The sequence below is a fragment of the Channa argus genome, chromosome 22, assembly GCF_033026475.1.
Source record: "Channa argus isolate prfri chromosome 22, Channa argus male v1.0, whole genome shotgun sequence".
Taxonomy (NCBI): Eukaryota; Metazoa; Chordata; class Actinopteri; order Anabantiformes; family Channidae; genus Channa; species Channa argus.
Genome location: NC_090218.1, coordinates 7,611,867 through 7,632,828, shown reverse-complemented (window position 1 = coordinate 7,632,828; position 20,962 = coordinate 7,611,867). Strand labels below are relative to the sequence as shown.

The 20,962-nt window shown below is 40.9% G+C and overlaps 1 protein-coding gene across 5 annotated transcripts in view; it reads right to left on the bottom strand.

The window, feature by feature from the left end:
* The window catches only part of cpeb4b (cytoplasmic polyadenylation element binding protein 4b), a 31,145-nt gene extending 18,704 nt beyond the window's left edge, over window positions 1-12,441 (bottom strand). For 4 of the 5 annotated variants that reach the window (XM_067491631.1, XM_067491632.1, XM_067491633.1 and 1 more), the window contains exons 1-2: window positions 11,931-12,441; window positions 9,882-11,113 (exon numbers count right to left, since the gene is read on the bottom strand). In XM_067491631.1, the coding sequence (XP_067347732.1) occupies window positions 9,882-11,066 (1,185 nt within the window). In that variant the 5' untranslated portion in view covers window positions 11,067-11,113; window positions 11,931-12,441. The remainder of the gene's footprint in view (window positions 1-9,881; window positions 11,114-11,930) is intronic. The other variant, XM_067491634.1, reaches the window with a different exon arrangement.
* Window positions 12,442-20,962: the final 8,521 nt, after the last annotated feature.

Below are 20,962 nucleotides of genomic sequence, written 5' to 3'. Positions count from 1 at the left end.
ATGACACACACCAAAAACATGTGCATACGCAAACACATATACTCCAAGTACCATGCTGATAAGGCCAAACTTGACTCCACCTCAACCAAATCAAATATGTAGCTTCTGACAGCAAGTTGCTAAAAAGAAACTGATAAAATTTTAGTTTATTTCTTTCCCAAATAACCCCAGTGTAGGCAGACAAAGTTAAGAAAAAAAGACCGCAATATCTTTTTTACATTCATCATTGCTGCTAAATGTTTTAATATGTTTTAATTTCTTATTCCTTACTTTTCCCAATTTTGTCCCAGTCTAAAACACATTCAACCTTAAAAACCTTAAAAGATAAAAGAGCAAGTACTTTTAAAGGTTTTCTATTACTCATTTGTGATTCAGTGATCTGACATTGCACAGAACTAATAACACTTCGAACTGCAAGCTGCTGCTCTGTGTAAGTGCTACATCACGCATCAAACTTCGTTTTTTGTTTTTGGTCTCATCACAACCAAAATAATTTCTTCCTACTTTGTGCATTATCTTTTTTTAAAATCAAGCTCTTTGTTATTTTACAGTACAGATGTGAAACACCATGATAGTATTTTTTTAACCATATGCAGAGAAGCTGTAAACCAGTCATTGCCATTTTGCACAGTATAAGGCAGTGCTCAGTGCAAGCATTTCACTTGCATGAGAGAAAATCTGTATATGAATGTGAAAAGCTACACAAGTGCAAGAGACCCGAGATCCTAGGAGAATTTCATTGGTACTGGAGGAGACCATTGAGTGAGGTTAGCAGATTGGAAAACATAGTTTGGGTATTTGTGGTGCACCTCATCTCTGTTTGTCAGAGTGTCCACCACATATAGAGAAGACAGCATGGCTCAGAGGCTGCAGAGCATGATTCTGTCACTCTTATTAACTAAGCTCATGGTATAGAACATTCAAGTAGGTCTATACCTCCTTTTTTTTAATTTCATGGGTTTTTGTTGCTTGTACATAAAGCTAAAGAAAAAAACAAAAACAAACAATGACCAAAAGTGGGACGATTCAAAAATGAAAACTGACTTAATCAAACATCAACACAAAGTGTAACTAGCAAAACGTTCTTGGTCAGTAAGTGATGTGTGAGCTCCTGGAAGAAAGACATTTTAAAATGTAAAACTGTAAAAAAAAGAGAACAGTTAAAAGAGGATCTGCAACACTGAGGAAAGACGTTAATTGCCCCGACCACATTCATAAAGAAAGGTAAGTTTAGAGCCCTGGAAACATGTCTTTTCTTGCCACTTATACCAGTGTGTGTATGCATCTTATAGGCTCAATTTTCCCTAAGAGATTTAATTCTACAAAACATTCACTTGAACTGACTGAACCTGATAAGATGCTTGCCAGGCCAACCAAGGAACTAAGAAGAATTTCCTGATCATACCTCTAAAAACTTACAAAATGTGTACTGCCAGTCAGCTGTTACAGATAACAAAAGCAAGACTGCAACAGCCGAGCCTAGCTGGGTGCAAAAGTTTGCATCCCCTCCGTTTAAAATGTCCAAAAGAGTAAAACAATTTTTTTTCTTCAACATAATATTTAATGTAGTACAATAGTGCAATTGCTATTTAATTATGTATATAAATTTCAAGTAACAATGAAACTAACATAATAATAATAATTTACAATCAGCTACTACTAATGCTCTTCAGAAGTAACAAAAATAGTCAAGGAGTGTATAATAAAACTTTTATTAAAATAATAAAATAAGGTTATTGTTGCAAAAGTTTCTATCTCCCTTAAGTCCCTAGTTACAACTTTTTTGGGGGGGATAAAATAACAATTATACTTGCTGAATTAGTATCAAGTATAATCAATCCATCATCTTAACTCCTTATCCTAGTCAGGGTCATGGAGAGCTGAAGCCTATCCCAGCTGTCATTGGGCGAGAGTATACCTCAGTATACCCTGGACAGTAGTATACCCTGGACAGGTCACTAGTCTATCTCGGGGACAACACAGAATGAGACTGTACACAGACAAGACAACCATTACTCTCGGATTCACCCATTAACCTAACATGCATGTCTTTGGACTGTGGGAAGAAACCAAATTACCCAGAGGAAGCCCACGCAAGAGCTCTGAGAACATGCAAACTCTATTACATTAGGTAATATCCTAATCAAAAAAATCTTTGTCATATATTTTCAAATAAGAGGAAGCAACATTTTGGACCCAACTGTTATTTGTCTCATAGTTTTTGGAGACATCTGCACAAGTAAAAGCAAAGACAACAATCAGCAAGAAAGTGCTGTTCACATTATCAGGTGGAGCAACATTTTATGTGATCAGATTGAAAAAAAAAGACAAATGTCATTTGTCTATTGTACAACATACCTGAAATAACATCCATGTCACAAGACAGAGCAGTCAGCTCATGTTCCCAGAGTAAAACACATTAACTATAAACAGGAAGAGTAAAGTATGACAATGGGTGTAGTAGGCCCTTAAAGGAAATCTGTAATTACAGCCCACAGTAAATAAGAACTAAATGTGGCACTTTCTGTCAAAATCACATCCCCTAAAAAGCCTGACATCAACCCTGCATGACCAGCACTGTACTCAGCCTAACTGATGATACACATGCCTTGCACAGCAAGAATTACCCAACGTGTTTGTCAGCCTGTGTGTGGCCTACCTGTGCAGGCAGTAACTCTTTCAATGGATTACTTTGTCTTCGAAACAAATAGTATTTATCCAGCAACCAGGTCACACCCTTTTGCAACAAACTGTACCCAATGCCTGTGGAGAACAGTCTACAAGAACACCACGTTGGGGAACAAAAGCTCACTGGATACCATATTACACCAAGGGCTCCACAGGGGCTTGTGTGAAGGCTTTGAGAAAAACAGTCCTGCGTCAGTGAACCATTCGAACAACGTTCATCCCACATTTTTTTTTTTGGTTTGTTTGTTTGTTTGTTTGTTCGTTACCTACTGTCTGGTGTCTGCATCAGCTTCCAAAATTCAATATCTACTTTTACTATCTCATCAGCCAAAGAGCGTGGTTGGATGTCTGGCACACTGGCTGGTGAAACAGAAAAAATTCCCAGCTGCAGCCAAAATTTTACCGCCATTTAGACTGGCGTAGATTTCCCACACTTGACTGAGGGAACACACCAGAAATAGTGATGATATTGTAGAGGAACACACCCAGTGTACACTCTCTCTCAAAACAAACAGGGATATAGGCCAGACTACATCTACTATTCTATTGTATCCACCTCAGTATCTTATGTGTACTTGGGGTAATGCTTCAGGTCAAATAAACCAAACATTCAAAAACAGGGGAGGTAGAAAGAAGTGAAAGACAAGTTACTGTGGAAAGTACACACCAGCAGAGTAAGTCGTAACATAACTAAAGAGACAAACGCATTTTCCAAAGCAAATACACACAGATGAGCAGCACCAAGTTGCCGTATTTCTTTTGTCTGATGCTTTTCTGGTAAACGGTACCAGTTTCTGTGGCATATTTTTTGGCACAGTTGTAGTGTATCACAACAGAATCGTATGTTGTTTCTAAAAAAACAATTTTATGGCTGAGATGGACACACATGGTGGACACGAGGCCTGGCCGAGGTTCTGCAGTTGCTAAGCATTAGCCTAGAGACGTGCAGGCGGTGATTAATCGTAAGATTTATGCATCCTTCTCTCTCTCTAAAACAGAAACAGTGCATATATTAAAAAAATAAATCTGAGTGTGGCGGCTTTAGGGAAGGCATGGACCTCTGAACTGGGCTTATTAGATTTAACTACCCATGACCTATAGATTCCATGTAGGGCTGCATCTGACAATCATGTCTTATAAAAAAGGAATCTGCTGATTATTTAAACAACTGAATTATGGAGCTGATAAAATGGCCAATGTTTACAACCCTGCACAGAAAGTCACCGACTTAAACCTTTTATAGCTTATCTTTTTTTACTGTATCGTGAAAAACATTCACAACCTAACAGTCCCTTAAGTCTAGACTTTTTACAGTAATGTGCATGGGGGGGGCATGTCACATTACATGATGTAACATGAAGATTTTGTCAACATTTTATTAATAAAAGACTAGATGTCTCAGATAAAAGAAGAAAAACAAAAAAACAAGAAAGTAGGTCAGAAGTCATATTCTTTTGATATTACGGGCTTTACAGCAGTTGAAATACAGGAGCTGTGTGACTACATCTGTGTGGTTGATGATAATAATAATAATTCATTTTATTTATAAAGCACTTCACATTTGCTAACAAATCTCAAAGTGATAGCTGTAGTTATGTGGGTTTCACAATGTTTGAATATTGCATTAAAGACCCTGTTGGATTATACTGCTCTCTCCAGAGCAATGCTGCCATTTTGTTGCAATTACTGTTCTGTCAAGGTAAAAAAAAATGCCTTGACTTATTGGTTAAAATACGCACATTCCGCTTACAAAATCTACAGGAATAGTTCAAATTCATTCTAAGGAAGGTTGCACAAATGAGCCCCTACCCCAAAGAAAATGTCTGCACATCCCTGGTCTTAAGCATCATGAGAGAGGGCAACCACTAACTGATTTTGATGACTTGAATGATTAAATACAGCATGCTGTGGGTGATTAACTCCAACATTATTCTTCAATGTCACCTGCCTGTTAATGAAAAGTTAAACATGAAGAAATGTGGAAGGGGGGGGGAAGTAACAGGGTAAAGGACATGAGAGTTATGGGTGCAGAGGGATTTTTTAGTTTTTTGAGGCGTGAGATAATTTCAATAAGCTTATCATATACAGTATATGCGGGAATGCTGCATTTTAAAGTTTCTTTTGTGCTACTAATCACATTCCTGAGTCAACAAAAAGAGAGGAAGTCCAAAGCAAAGAGGGGAAGGGGAAAATGGCAGATGAAAGAAAGGGGATGATGGATACAGGGAAACTGAGCAGCGAGGTAAGGCAAACTAAAAAGAGAAGAATGTGGGCAGGAAAGGGAAGGAGGTTGAGCCTTATGATCATTTTTCTTTCTGATAAAAGTATTTCAAAGACCTGTTATGACATTAAATATCCCCAACTGTCAAAATGAAGCTAATACTTAGTGTTGGCTGTGTATGTGTACATTTGAGGGGTGTAGCATACGTAACAAAGGCAGGGGTATCAGGATATTCGCCCTGCCTACGGATTCAACTGCTCTAACTACCAATTCATATGTTCAGAAGACGTAGGGGACTAAACAGACTCATGCATGTACGGATATGGCCACACGCAGACAAGCTCACTTTCTTCCTGTTTCAAAGTGTATGTCAAGGGTGCGAGAAGAGCACAATGAGAGTTATGTGCTTGCCCCCCGCAGCTCAGACCGCTCATTAGTCTGAAAACATTTCTCTCATTTAACACCGATGTCACAATGACCGAAGGTAATGGATAAAAGCTCAGGCAGGCTAATGTCTGCGTGTGAGTGTCTTTTTGCAGATCAACATCATCCCCTAATAAAAGAGAATTTGCAGGCACATATTAGGAATAAGGGAAGCAAGCTTATAAGGGGAGGAATGAAGTTTCAACATTCAAAGTCAACAGAAAACAAAAATCTAATCCAAAACATCTACACGGCTAAAAAGACAGATGCTCTTATCCTCTACTGCTGCTCAAAATGTTACACTGTGCATCTACTTTGCAGCTTAACAGCTGACACGACCGTTGGTTTCGACTATTACTCAACATCAACTTCCCCACTGTCCATTTACATAATCATAATTTATCATTTGCAGGTCTCTATAAATAAAGTGATGTTTTAATAATTATCTTTTAATCAAAGCAGTAACATTTTCCTATATACACTTGCACATACAAGATGAGCACATATACACCCTGATGCTGACTTCTGAGAAAGTATTAAGAACATTTGAGTCAGAAAACAGTTGTTTAACATTTGCTTCCACTGCAGGCCTGAAGAGACATTTTAATAAGGTACCTTCATACAGTTGCTCTCTACACGTCTGCGGTAAATACAGGCTACACAAACAGTGAGTTGGGAGCTGTAACCAACAGTGACCCAGGTAGCTTACTGAGACAATATCCTGTTCTGGCTTACTCGCCTTCAGGCCCTGCAGGTCTTGACCTGGTCACTGGCCAAATCTACCAATCCAAATAAGCACAATGCACCTGATGCCACAGCAGGCCTCTGATCTTGAATTTCACATGTGAGGATCTGGAGCACAAGGAAACACCAAAAAGCAACAGAGAAATAAAGGAATTCAAGGAAAAGAGACCTGGTCTTTAAAAAGCTATAAATTAAAAGTGTAAAGCAAGTTACTAGCTGACCACTGCATTAGCAGTCAGCAGCAGCGTGCCTGCCCAGGAGCCCATCCACGATGTTAAACCAGCTCTAATAGTGGCACTGCCTGCTGCCGCAACAACAAAAAGAGGACTGAACTACTTACTTTCTCTTTGTGCCATGAGTCTTTAGATAAACCACTTTAGATAAACTATCCACCAAATGGCCTGAGTCTCAAATTGCATGTACACATTTACTCATATGCAACACAAAAATGATGTCATGGCCTAAGGAAATGCCAAATCGGAGGAATGTGGCCAGAGCAAGGGATTTTTGCTGGAGTTGTTAACCGTAGCAACACCGCAACATACTGACCAGTAATTTATTGCTGTTCCTTCATGTTACAGATGAGCTACGTTATAGGAGTCAACAATCAGCTTTGCCGCTGTAGAGCCGTGTAACAACCACATCTAATCCAAAAGCGTACAAAGAAAATGACAATACGATGAAATAACTGATTGTTGACAGGCAGAACAACAGGAACTCTAAAGCCAAAGGCAATGATCCTTCATCTGTTGTGTCGGAGCTAAAATAGAAACATTGCGAGGCAGTTGGGCAACAGTTCCTCACGGAACCTATTTATTTAGAGTTAAAGGATCTACAGTATTTTATTCCATTTTGAATACAGTTAATACAAAAGTTAAAAAAAAAAAAAAAAAAGCTGTTGGAATGATGGTTTTGGCTGGAAAACGTCTTCAGCAATGGTAATGAAATTCGAGTGAATGAAACAAAATGGCCTAAGCCAACTAGTCCAACACACATAGTAATTTTCACGTCAAAGTCAAAAACAACACAGACAAAGACTGAACCACAGAGAAGGCTTCTGATGAATAAACTTGACACTTGGTTGGCTGTGTAATAATTTAACAGTGACAGCTTCAACTCTGCAACATGATCGATATGCTCACAGCAAAATGACGTTTTCCAGTTATAATCGACGTATACTGTCCGCTTATGGTTAAAAAAAAACAAAAAAACATATGATTAACAGATTATACTTAATGTACTATATTATTCTTTTAAAATGGATCCTTAAGTAACAACTAACGTGGTACAGCACAACACCTTAGTTAGATCAAGCCCCAAATTCCAAGCAGCTGCATCACACAATGTGAGTCAATATTTGAAAGCAACATAAATCCAGACATCAGTGCAAGACATAAATATAGGCATACGGAAGGCAGCAATTCAGATCTGCATTTGGAAGCACATGCAATTTTTAACTCAAGAAAACATTTGCAATCATGCTCAACTGTATCACCCCTAAATAAAAAGTTACGTTTTTTTTAAAAAAAAAAAAAAACATCAATCCGCCTGATATGCCACATGCAGAGACAATGCTTTTTGCCAAAGGAAATGTGTGTATTCTAGTAAGTGAACTTGTCTGCTGCGTGTCAAAATGTTTTGCCAGTTTACTTCACCTCAAACCCATCAATGACACGTCTCGTGGTTTTAAGTGCTATGAATTGTCAGTGTATACAGTAGCTTCTTTTCTTAGCACACATCTTATTTTTTCTAAACCTTTAGCTCTAACAAATTGCATTTATATGTTCTTTGTAAACTCATTATATTGGATTATCAGTCACCTGTAAACACACATAAACCCGTCCCTGATTTAGTTTTGCCACAGCTTTTTTTTTAAAAAACTGAGATGGATGTATCAAAGTATTTATGAAGTTTTAAATTGCAAGGTTGTGTGGAATTCAGGGGTGACTGGTTAAGTTAACTATTGCAATTATCGCCTGAACGGACTAATGTACATATGCACACAATCATTCTTTGACCCACTTCCATCTGTTCTTTTAGTTTTAAGAGAGCAGAAGGACAGTGGTCTTTTAGCTGATCTGATTCAACCACAAGGGAGGAACAACATGCTGCAGCTACAACGATACTAACTTTAGCTAAAATCATGGGTCTGTAACAGAAGGGATACTCAAAATGGATGCACTGCAGTGCTGTTTAAATAGGATTGATGATGGCATCTATAACATCATATATACATAAATAATTTGCCAAAGCTGATTGTGTGACAACAGGACTCCTGAGTATTAACAAAAGCTGGGGCCCTAAAGATTTTGAGCAGGCCCGATATTATCTTGACAACCCACAACAATTAGGGTGTTATCTAATGGCAAATAGCGTGTATATCCTTTGCTGCCTATTCAGCAAAAATACTCATGACATGTCAAGACATGTTAGTACACCATCCTTACCGTTTGGCCTCTGGGTGCACTGAGTCATTAATTCCAAGTGGAGATAATAAAATACCTGCATAAGGTCACAGCATGCATCACATTCTAAAAAGTTTAAATGAGCTAATTGGATTATTAGGGTAAGTTGTATTTCATTTTTGTATTTTCATTCCTGAAGAAAACCAAACGCTATGACTTGTCCCATCAATGGGCTTGGCCAGAAAATTAAGTGCATCACCAGTGGTCTCTCAAGCCAGTTAGTAATGCTGTTAGGCTATTGACAGACACCAGAAACAACAAAGGCTAGCAATCATTCAGACAGTCTAACACTATCTACTCCACCCAAGAGGAGGGAACCAATGGCAACCAGTACCTAAGAATGATCAGAGGTTTATTTGACAGATCTGACTCCCAGCAGATGAAGGAACACTATCCAAAGGTCAGAAGGCAAAGGATATGCAGTGTACTTAAAAAAATCTTTCATGAGGTCACCACCCTTAGCAACCTTCCTCTTTCCACCCCCGCTTCCTTGTGATGACTGACACAATCAATCAGGAGCTAGATCAATAAAATGATTTTATCTCCGTGCTCCCTTTACCTCTTTCCATCAATCGCAACGGCCATTTTCTACACGTGATAATACAATTCGTTGCATGTCGACCCAGCTATCACAATTACACAATGAATAGTGTGGCATTTTGAAAATGAGTTGCTAGGGTTTAGCAGCTTAGACAAACCTTTGAATAATAACTTGGTAATCCTGAAAAATCATTAGGCCTCATTTCAGAAAACAAAATGGTCTGATACCCTGTTGTGTGTAGGGAATAAATCTATTCAATGACTTTTTCCCCCCTTCTTTACTCACATCTACATTTTTCTTTACATCTCCATTCCTGACCTCCCTTTTCCATATCTGTATTCATGTCCCCATCTTTTTCTCTTCATCCATGATGCCTTCCCCACTCCACACTCCTCCGTCCAAACCCCCCCACCCCCCAGCTCGTATGCGTGGCATACACCACTGCAGTGACAGAGTCATATTAGTCATCATCAGGGATATACAGCTGTGGAGCACAGAATTAATGATTTCTCAACTAAGACGGTAACAAATGCATCATGTAAATCCATGCCTGTCCTTAGGTCTAAAAATAGCAGCTATTACACATACAGTGATTAAATTAAGATAACATAATATCAATGACACGTTAATGTTTAATAACTTGGGCAGTGAGCAGCCACTGCTGGAAAATATTATTACACAAATTATGCAGACATATACAAGCACAGAAAAAATATATGTTACTGGTAAAGAAAGATATAATCTGCAAGAATGCTAAATTGCCAAATCATACACTGAGGACAATCACAGATATACTAACCTGAAAGGGGAAGATGTTATCATTCCGATTGATTCCATCATCCATCCAGGACTTGGGGTTGAAACCTGCAGGACTGTTCCGAGGGTACTTCGGGGATGGCACGTGGTTGTTGAAGGTTTTCTTCAGTGGAGAGATAGAGTTGATAGGAGTCATGCCGCCATTCAAGCCTCTGCGATAATCTCTGCCCTGAGACCCTCCCCAGCCACTGCCACCACTACCATAGCCTCCTCCGGGACTCCAGGAAGTAGAGGAGCCGGGGGAGGGAGCGGGGCTCTGATAGCTAGCTGGACCCCACGGGGATGGGGGCTTGTTCAGGCTGTTGGACAAATGTGGCAACTGGCTGAAAGCAGGATTTCGATGCGGAAAGGGTGGAGGAGGGTGTGGAGAGGCTGGGGAGCGCCGATGCTGCTGGTGTTGGTTGTGGGGATGTTGGAAGTGGGGGTGGGGTGGGGGAGCCGGGTGGTGCTGGGACAAGGTTGCAGCTGGTCCAATCTGAGGGGAGAAGTTCCCACCAAACCCTGGACTGACATGGTGTGAGAAGTTCTGGAACAGCAGAGGCCCGTTGTTGGCAGAGGCTGGGTTGAAGAAGCTGACGTCCTCATTGATAAGGGTTGACGGCGCAGGTGGAATTGCAGCGGACCAGTTGTTGAAGCCAGTAAGTGATGACGAGGTCGTACTGGACTGGACAGGACCAGTTCCCCCAAGACCAGATGTCTCCTGGTAATCAAACCCTGCCAACACCGGTGACTCAAGACGTAGCTGTTTCTCCTTTCCGTTACTTCCTTCAGATGTTCCGTTGTCTGTCTTTGTTTCCTCTGACCGGGCCTTTTCCAGTTCTGAAATGATCCCACCACCACTCCCACTCTCCTGATGATTCCCAGGAGACAGCTGCTGCTTTTCTTGCGTTTCTTGCATTTCCTGTTGCTGCTGTGCTTTGGCCTTCTCTTGCCCCCCCAGGATTTCGTCTTGTACGCTGTTGTGGGTGGCAGAGGCAGGGAAGAGCCAGGGAGAGCCTCCCGTGGTGCCATTCCCTGCGGCTGTGGTGCTGTTTATGAAAGCAGCAGGGCTCTGCGACACATTTTGGTGATGGTGTGGGGGCTGCAGATGTGGGTGGATTCGGACCGGGAATGCAGACTTGTTACCAGTATTGTTTTGAACTAGGACTCCAAACCCGTAATCCCCCATTTGTTTTCTCCCCCCACACACAAATGCTATCCCGTGATCGTTTGGTCCTATTGAGAGAAGAGCACACATGGTGGCACGCACTGAGTTAGCCCGTCTCATTCCACTACAGCTCAAGGGATTTAGAAACAACTATGTGATCGACTTCCTATTGACATAAAAAGCTCTTTTTGTCTGTTGGATCTGTTTAACGTGCTCAGAAAACTCTGAAGACATATGATAATCACAAAACACTGTCATGAATGAGCTCACTGTCGAACTGGACAATCTACCCTTATTACCCTGGGCAGATGACAAAAGCAACCCAGTTAACAATACATTACACTTTAGCTAATTATAACCCCGTGACGTCGGCTGCTTGTAGGTCTACAGCTGAGCTGCTGGCAGCCAGAAACACTGCTGGGTCGGGTCGACACACGTTCTCCATTTAAAGACGTTTTCCTAACGCCAACCAACTGCCAGACAACCTACTATCCGCAGCGTAATTCAACAAAAGCACAGTGAAAAGAAATACTGATGAATGTTGAAAATATTCACAAGTAACTGTCATAACGTTCAAAAGACACTCGACCTTGTTTGACAGCTGCCACAAGTCTGTGGACAGTCCAACGTCAAAATGTATTACGTTTTTTTATACAATAATATAAACGTGTGTAGTGAGTATTGTCAATTATTGTTCATTACTACGTTTTACTGGATGTAACAGTCGACAGTCAAGCGGCTTAACTAAAGAAACTAGAAATGTTAGCTGACCAGCTAACATTTCCATTCGTCGCTAACATTAGCTAGCTAGTTAGCTATTAACCGTTAGCATGGATGCTAGCTAGCTGGACAGTCTGGATAAGGGCGAATAAAATGGATTTTCACCTTCTGATCACCACCTTCGACCTCGACGATGTCTTTCTCGAGATCCTTCCCTCGGACTGAGAGCGAGGTGGTGTCCTTGGAACAACGAGTGCGACGGGCAGAGCTGCTCAGAGGCGATTTGAGAGCTGACTCGTACGGTGCAGTCGGTCAGCCTTTTTTCTCCCTTCTCCTGACGTGTCCTGCCTGCTCAATGACACAGCTCTCGATCTGCTGCCTCTAATCGGGACTTGTAAATGATCGAAGGGCTTTCTAGACGTGGCAATGTGGGAAATACGTTCGGCCGCGGTTCTTTCACAAGCTTAGCTCGATCGGTTTCATTGTTCGTATGATTTCGGGATGTTTTCTCTGAGTGTCTTTCCAACAGAGCCAGCCGATTCCTGTGTGCTTCTTGACTGCCCCTCTCTCCTGGAACCGACCGTGGCCGAATGACAGCGAGAGATCAGTCGAAACACACTTCCGCTTCTGGCTCCGCCCTCTCCCCCAAGACCACGCCTTCAGAGAGCCACACCTCGATATGTGATTCGACGGACTCGCCGAATTTCCACATCTCTTAAAAGTCACGCACCAATGACACGCCCATGTCACCCATAGATACTGCCCATTGAGGTCGGAGGAAAAAAAAACCTTTCTGCACGGTGCTGTCCTTTCACGAAGCAGCCGGTATCAGGTCGTGAGAAAACTGAAATACCCAACCCCCTCCGCTCGGAATGATGGCAGGCTAATGCCTCAGAAAAAGAACATCCTTAGTCCAAGCTTTTTCTGCCCCTTCACTGTGCAAGTGGAAATAAAATGAGAAGGCAGATGGTTTTCTTTGTGTCACCTTTTATCTTAACCAGCTTTTATTCCTTACATTCCATTCCCAAAAGGAAATGCAAATGTGTATACATGTGTGTAAGCCGTGTGTAACATGTGAAATGTGTTTGAAAACCACAAACGTGGAGTCAAATGAAAAGGCAAAAATTTCATGTACTGAATTTATCATGTGCTGAACTTTAATTGTGTCTGGATTCATTTCATTACACGATATTGCATTTTCTACTGTCATGTAGGGCAGCTAAAACCATCTCTAAAACGGTATATGTGAACCATATGTGTGAACCATATGTGTGAAATTTTCATACATGAAATTTGAAATGTGCTTTATGATGGTACAGTGAATGATCTGCATGTATACAGTGCTTTTCTACCTTACTAGACGGAGCACTTCATAAAGCACAAACACACACACACTAATGAGAGTGGAGCTGCTATGCATGGCAATGGTCAGACCTACAAGAAGCATCTCAGGATCAGTGTCTTGCCTGGTTACATATGGATATGAGGGGCTGGGAATCGAACAACTCATCTTGCAATTGCTGGAAGACTGCTCTCCCTCCTGATATGAAACATGTTTTTTGTAGCAAAGTCCTACTTGTCTTCATTTATTTGGCTCTATTGCAAGTCCCACAAATGAGGGCTATAACTGTAGGATAACAAATCCTATTTTCTAAAATATGCTTCTTTGATCCAAACATCAAAACCACTGTCATATTATTATAACACAAAGATAGAATCGGGTTACAGGTAGCTTAGCACAAAACGTCCTGGACACACTTACTGTGGCTCTGTCCAGAAATTTTAAGTAACAAGTACACATGCAATTGTTAATTGATGCAAAATTCAATGAACAGAATTTGCAGAAAAGCACACAAAAAAGTTGTGGTTGAGGAATAAATATTAGGGCTTGATGAAATGCATCCCATGCCATGGTACTGGGAAGAATGGGATTGACTGTTAACATAACTGGTGGTCAACTGTGTTGTTGTTGCAAACTCACTGCTAAAGTGCCTAAACTAGCTGATGTAAGAATAGTAAATAAGGGATGTAATGGGCGGTTGTAGCTCAGTTGGTAAAGGCAGTTGTCCACGGACCACAGGGTCAGTGGTTTGATCCCCGGCCCTGGCTATATGTCAAAGTGTGTCTGGGCAACACACTGACTAACAGCCCATTCCCCTCCCCAGCTGTACAGTGCTGGTCCAAGCCCGGTAGAAATTGGGGAGGGTTGCGTCAGGAAGGACATCCGGCGTAAAAACTGTGCCAAATCAACAGGCGGACCATGAACTCACGGGATAAACTGGAAGGACAAAAAAAAAACTTCAACTGGGATGGCAGTTGTTCAGGCCTTTTGCAAGTTGGAGGTTGATGTTGGAGGTCGACTTCACTGCTCATAATAACAGTTTAATCTATGTAGCATTTCTCAATACAGGGATCAACAGCAGCGATTCCCAACCCTAATTCTTGAGGGTCCCTGTCCCTGCCCTAGTTGTCTTTAGGCCATCTCTGCACTACCCACTGTGTACCACCTGGATCAGGTGTGTTCGGTCAATCCAGAATTACAAGATACAATCTTTGAAGGGTGGGGGAAGACAAAGCTAATTTGTATCTTCCGGCTGCTGAGTGTTTGAACACACCTGATCCAGTGGGTAGGGCACAAGTTGGGACGTCCCTGGGGACCAGGAGTGGGCCTACAGGAATATGGTTTTAATGAGGCAAGCAACCAGAAACTGAAATAACACATTTCATGAGTGTTACAGTGTTATTCTAATTAGTTTAACTTACCAAACAAACATGCAAACCAAATGCTTTAAAAACTAAAATGGACTAGGACTAAGTAAGGTGGACTAAGTGCAGTGGAGTAGGAATTGTACAAATTACAACTCAACAATTATAATTACAACACTCAGTTTTTGAAGGCAATTGGTTTGCATAGTTTTTTCACAGTGTAGAAGGGCTGATTGGTCTTTCTGTTTGGAGCTTTACTATGGCCAGATAGAGGTTCTGGTCATTCTGTTAGGCGGCTACAGTAGCACCAGCCTCATATTTAATAGATAGCCATAAGACTGGCATTAATATTTCCTCTACTGTAGATCTCAGCCAGCAAGCAAATGTGTAGAGTATTTCCTCCAAAATGTCACTCTTCCTTTAAAGCATCGGCTCCTGAAGCACCTTGTCTTGTATTTGAAAACAACAAGTTCCCTGCATGCTCAGTATTGTGTCTGATATGACGAGCTGTGATTTATTACAAAACTATTTCAATCTCTTCAGAGATGTGCCTGTGTCTGGTTCACTTTGCCAGATGTCTGACCATCCAACTTTTTCTCCTTCATCGCCTTGCCGCAGCATTCTTCACGTCTTTTTATCTCTCTCTCTCTCTCTCTGTCCTTCTCTGCTGTACAGTCATTATCACCTCAAGGTCATCAAATAGCTTTGACTCTGTCAGTCTCACCGACCCTCAGCTGGCAGTGTTACATGCAGCCCTGAAGGGCTATCTAATAAATCTGTCACTTCGAGTACAGCTGGGAGAAAGTGATAAATTAGGGAATGTGTGGGGTTTTGCATTATTAAATGTGCATGGGAAGGATGAGCAGGGTATTGGTGCAGTTATACATTATTGCATATGTTGGATAATGCTATTTACATTTAGGCTTGCCAAGTGGTGTGAGATGTGCAGACACCTGTGATACACATGAAGTTGACTTTGGAGGTACATGGCTTCATAAATTAATGTGAGTAATTTTTGAGATAACTACAGCGAGATGACAAGGGAGCCCATAAGATAAAGGGTAGATGCACTTTCTTCGAAGGCTTACAGTACTTTCATTGTTTCCCAAAACCAATCTTTACCATAACACTAATTTCATGTAAACACTGTAAGACAGTGGTAGAATGGTTAGCCCTGCTTCCTCACAGCGAGAAGATCAGATCCCAGATCCCGAGGGGTTCAAATCCCAGCCTGCTGTGGAGTTTGCATATTCTCCCTGTGCTTACAGTACGTGGGTTTCCTCTGGATACTCCGGTTTTCCCCCACAGTCCAGAGACATGTATGGTTGACTAACTGGTGAATGAGTGAGTGTGAGTGGTTGTCTGTCTGTATGTGTGTCTCTGTGCTGGTCCTGAGATAGACTAGCAACCTGTCCAAGGTGTACCCTTGCACAATGTCAGCTGGCATAGGCTTCAGCCCCCCATCATGACCCCGAATAGGATAAGTGGTTAAGATGATGGATGGATGGATGGATGGATGGATGGAAAACTTAATACCAATTCAGCAAGTACAAATGTTTTTACATATAAACATAAGGTTAATTTTTAATTAATTTATCAGACATTTGCACGAATATAATTTTTATTTGAATATATCTTTTTTCTACACTCCTTGACCATTTTTATTTCTAATGAGGTTTAGGATTAATTGAAATTAATAATAGTGATATTATAGTCAGTCATATTATTGGTCAGTTCCTATTAAATGCAATATAATACAAAGTATTACAAATTCAAATATCACAAATTATTATTCTCTCTAAATTTAGGGTGCAAAATATTTAGTTCCTTATCTTTTATGAAATAATATAGGCCTTTAACTTGCAATTCTCCAAAAAATATTTGTTACTCTGTTTCGCTTCTCAATGCATCAACTATGTATCCTGCCCATACAGTACACCAGCTGCAGCCCAACACTTGTATTAGTCATGTCTTTCTTCTTGTATATTATCACTTGTTACCCCAATTTCCTTTTCTCATTTTCTAATTTCTGCTCTTTTCCACAGTCAAAAGTGCTTAAGTGAACTCTTAATTATACACTGAAGGGTGAGAACCAGCAGGAGGAAGAAGCAATGTGTTTGAGAGACCTAAATGTGCTGCAGCTTCAAAGTATCTCTTGCATATGGTAACAGTATTCCTCTCTCAGTGGGGTAGATGATTTGGCAGAGTGCTTGGATATCTAGGACAGAATAACCGGTCTTACAGGCCTCACTCAGGGGACAACACCCTCTGTTCCTTCTGCCCTTTTCTATTGCTGTCTTCACACACACACACACACACACACACACACACACACACACACACACACACTTTATAACAAATTCCCCCAAGCCAAAGCAACAGACAAAACATACACAAACATGGCAAGCCATGGGATGCATATATGAGAAGTTATTTATGGAATCTATATTTCTGCATATATAATCTATACTGTGTAACCATGATGTATAATATGTGTTCTGCATAAAACTGCTACTAGCCCGATTTACCATGTGTTCTCTTTCTGGCAACAGTTTTGTGTGTGCTCTGCCATATCCAAGACTGGATGCTAGGTGCTATGAATAAAACATTGTATCCATTAAAAAATTAATCACCTCTACCTTAGGCATAATTATGGTGTAATTCCTCCCAGAGTGCAAGCGTGTGTGTTTGCGAGGGCGAGTGTGCATTTGTATGTCTGCTTAGGGGTGCCCAAGAGCAAACGTGCACATGGCGTTCTGCTTACGCCGGTGTTGATGGTCCACAATCTTAAAACCTCGATTTGAACAATTGCTTGCTATGGTGTCAACAGCCAATTTATGTAGATTGCACTGTGTTCCTTAGAAAAACAAGGCTGTTTCCCAAGTTGACTTTTGGGAGCTTCTGTCCTGACAGAAATTGTATTTGTATAAATTATGTAGATATTTGCATGTATGGTGTTGGAAAGAGAGAGAAAGACGGTTTTAAACAATTTAACAATGCCTCACGATGTGCTGTCGAAGGTTTTGTTCGTGCCCTATGAAATATTCAAAGAGTGTACATGTTAACTAAACTAACAAAACAGTGAGGACGTGCTCCTGGGTGGCTTTGGGCCACAGCATGCACAGACATCTGGGTATAGGGTGAAGTGGTACTAATCAGAGAGAGATGCAAAAACAAATAAATATGTGCAAGTGATTCTAGGTGAAGTGTCTCCATTAAACATTCCTGCATAAAACCAAGTGAAGGGCTTAATGTAAAGCTCTTGATTATTTCAGGTGCCTTGCATTGTTTTCAACACTACTTTCAATGTGACTAAGCCAATATTTCTACATAGGGATACTGATCTACCTGAAGTAACTTTCATACTCCTTAATAATGTATAGTAAAGTATAAATAGAAGCATAAGCTTTCTTGAGTTTTTATGTTATAAAATGAAATTCTCCGTTTTTTTTTTTTTATTGTTTTTTTTTCTGAGAGCTCTTCCACATCTTTAACCCCTCTGGTGCATTTTGCCCTGTTAAGCTCACCCTAGGGACTCTATACTAATTAAGTCAAGGAGTTCTATGCCAGTAGTGGGCCAAGATGACTGTTTGACAAAGACACAGTCAGGTGATCACATTGTGTGTGTTTGTGTGTGTGTGTGCATGTGTCCGTGTGTCACAAAGGCCAGGCTGATTTCATGACTCCACTGGGTACAGAAGGGATAATAAACTACAACAGAGCAGCAGCTGGGGGTCTCTGATGTTAGTGTGAGTGTCACAGTGTGTGTGTGCGCGTGTGTGTGTGTAAGTGCACACTAGATTGAGCAAATATGTGGTTAAGTGAGTTAATATATTTCAAAATTCAACATTTTGCACTGAAGCAAAACTGGGAAAACGGCTGTTTGACTCATATTTCAGTCCTCAGCTCCAACTGATTGTAGTGTAACTTCCCATATTAATAAAGTAAAACATGACAAGTGGTAGAAAAAAATGGTACTTCATAAAGGTACTTAACAATTTATGAACTGCAAAAAAAGCTGATTAAATTTTGTATGGATACGCGTCAACTTCCAAGAGAAAACTGGCACAATTTGCATAATTACTGTAACTGGCATAGAAAATCAGTACTGGTGGATTTTTGCCCTGGTGGTAGCCGTGATAATCAGATGAGAACAGCACACACTGATGCCAAAAAGTTTAACAAAACTGATTGAAAGGAGATTTAATATTCTACTCCAACAGTGACTGAACACAGTACATGGCTTTGCCCAAATGTTACGGGCCCATTTCTGAGGGGAAATTGGGTTAAGGTCACACAGGACAGTAAAATGTAAAATTGTGTTTGCACATCTTTGCGTTGTACATTACGTCCCTTGAGTGATTCTTGTCTCATACATGACAATCTGCAACGTGTGAATGTGTTGTTGCCATGGTAATGTCATATTTTGGCTGCTTGTTCATTCATTCACTGTTCATGACATATAAAAATGGATTCTGCTTCTGCTCATTTTCAACTGTTTGCGTCTCACTTTTTCTTATGAATCTGCATGAAAGAAAACCCTTTGGAAACAAGCATCTATTTGCCACTGGGCCGTGTGTGTCTGTGTAGAACTGAGGAACTGTGGTTCTCAAGCAGGAGGGGTTTCATTTACCTTCTGGGCACTTCACCGTGGCTGATGAGTCTGGCTGGGTGACAGCCTGAAAAGAGCCAGAACAACAGTGGCCAGATCGATGCGGTATTTTTGTTTTGTTTTGTTTTGTTTTATCATCACCCGCTGTGTTTCGTTATCATGTTATCGCAGACGAAGATCTCCATGAGACCCTCAGGGCATCTGGTAGTGAAGTGGTTAAGATGCATACCTGCAAGGTCAGTAGTTAAGGTCCCAGCTGACAGACCTTCATGACTCACACCCTTCGGACTGTCTCTGACCTGGTTTCCTTTGTCTCCAGACTGTCTGTCATCAAATAAAAACACAGAAGTCCCCCAGATCTATATTTTTAATGAATAAAGATCTGGCTTTGGTGCTCAGCTTATCTTGCACCTAATTTGTCAGGTCACTTTGGAAAAATGTGTCTGCCCACTGACCAAATGTAAATGTAAAGCTGATCTTTTTTCAGACAGTTATAAAATCAATTGTAACATAATCAAGAATATGTAATATTATGGTGACATGCATTTTCTATGTGCTCACCAGTTCATTAATTATTCACCAGCTACTTAAAGGATTTCCATAAAATGTGCCAATTACATATCCTCATCAGGAAAAATGTGAACTGTTAAAAAATAGGTGCTTTTTTTTTTTTTTTTTTTTACCAAATGGAAGACGCTGCAATTACATCATCAATCAGTGCTGGGAATTTAAAATCCTAATGGCATGAAAAACAAACTGTAGACCGATGCGTTGGCACAATTGTAAAAGTACCAATTACTTTTAAATTAAATACAATAGTATCAGAAATACATGTTGTTTTAGCTTATTTTGGAACTTAAGTTATTCCTCTGGTCTGAGTACAAGGTCAGCACATAGGATCTCCTAAATCATAATGAGTGTTTTTCCTGCCCTTCCCATTCCGAGGACAGTCTGAGAAAGCAGAGTAAGATGTTCCCCAAATCTCAAAGTTATGTTTTAGGAGGGCATGATTTGCAGTTTGCTCAGAACATGGCATGTCCTACATTGAGTCTGTGGTTGGTGGACAAATTGAGGAGATGCAATAAGGTCAGCTCCTCGGTTCTCTGGAAACTGTCGTTGACCAACAACGCTGCATCAAAAAGTCTGTTTGTTGTCCACTGACCTGCTAGTTGTACACCAGCATGAGCTTTGTTGTTTTTTAAGGTCTGTCTGTGTGGGGTTCATTGTCTGTGTTTGTCTTTCTCTTGTCCCCCCCACCCCCACCCCACACCCACACCCACACACACACACACACCCCCACACACACACACACACAGTGCTGACAGAGGCTAAAAGAAAGACCAATGCACAGAGGAATGCTGAGTCAAGCAGACCTGAGCCAACCCCTGCCCTAGTAATGGTATAGAGCATGTGGCCTCATCAATAATGAAAAGACCTTCTTAAAGCCTTGAATATCATTTGTATAGTGTATGTGGCTGTGTCAGTAAAAAAGAACATTTCTTCAGTAAGACATAACGACAGTCTCTGGGTTGTTGTATGTCTGAGTGTTATGTGCAAAAAGAGAAGACTTAGCTTGTAGCATTTCATTTCCCGATCACTTTAACTTTGAGGAGGAGCTCCAAGTGTCTCTTATCAGTCAACACAGCTGTACCTCCAAGGATGCCCTGTGATGTGAGCGTCAGTCTGTGTGCACTCTGACTACAAGTGGAAGTTTCCACGTCCCTCCAGCAACTCTGTAACCCCCCCCCCCCCCACACACACACACACACAGAGACACACACACAATCAAAAATCGCTGAGCTTCCCACCGCATTGATGCAACTATTAAATGTTGCATTGGTTTGATGTGTCAAAATACTAATTGTTTGTGCATCAGTTG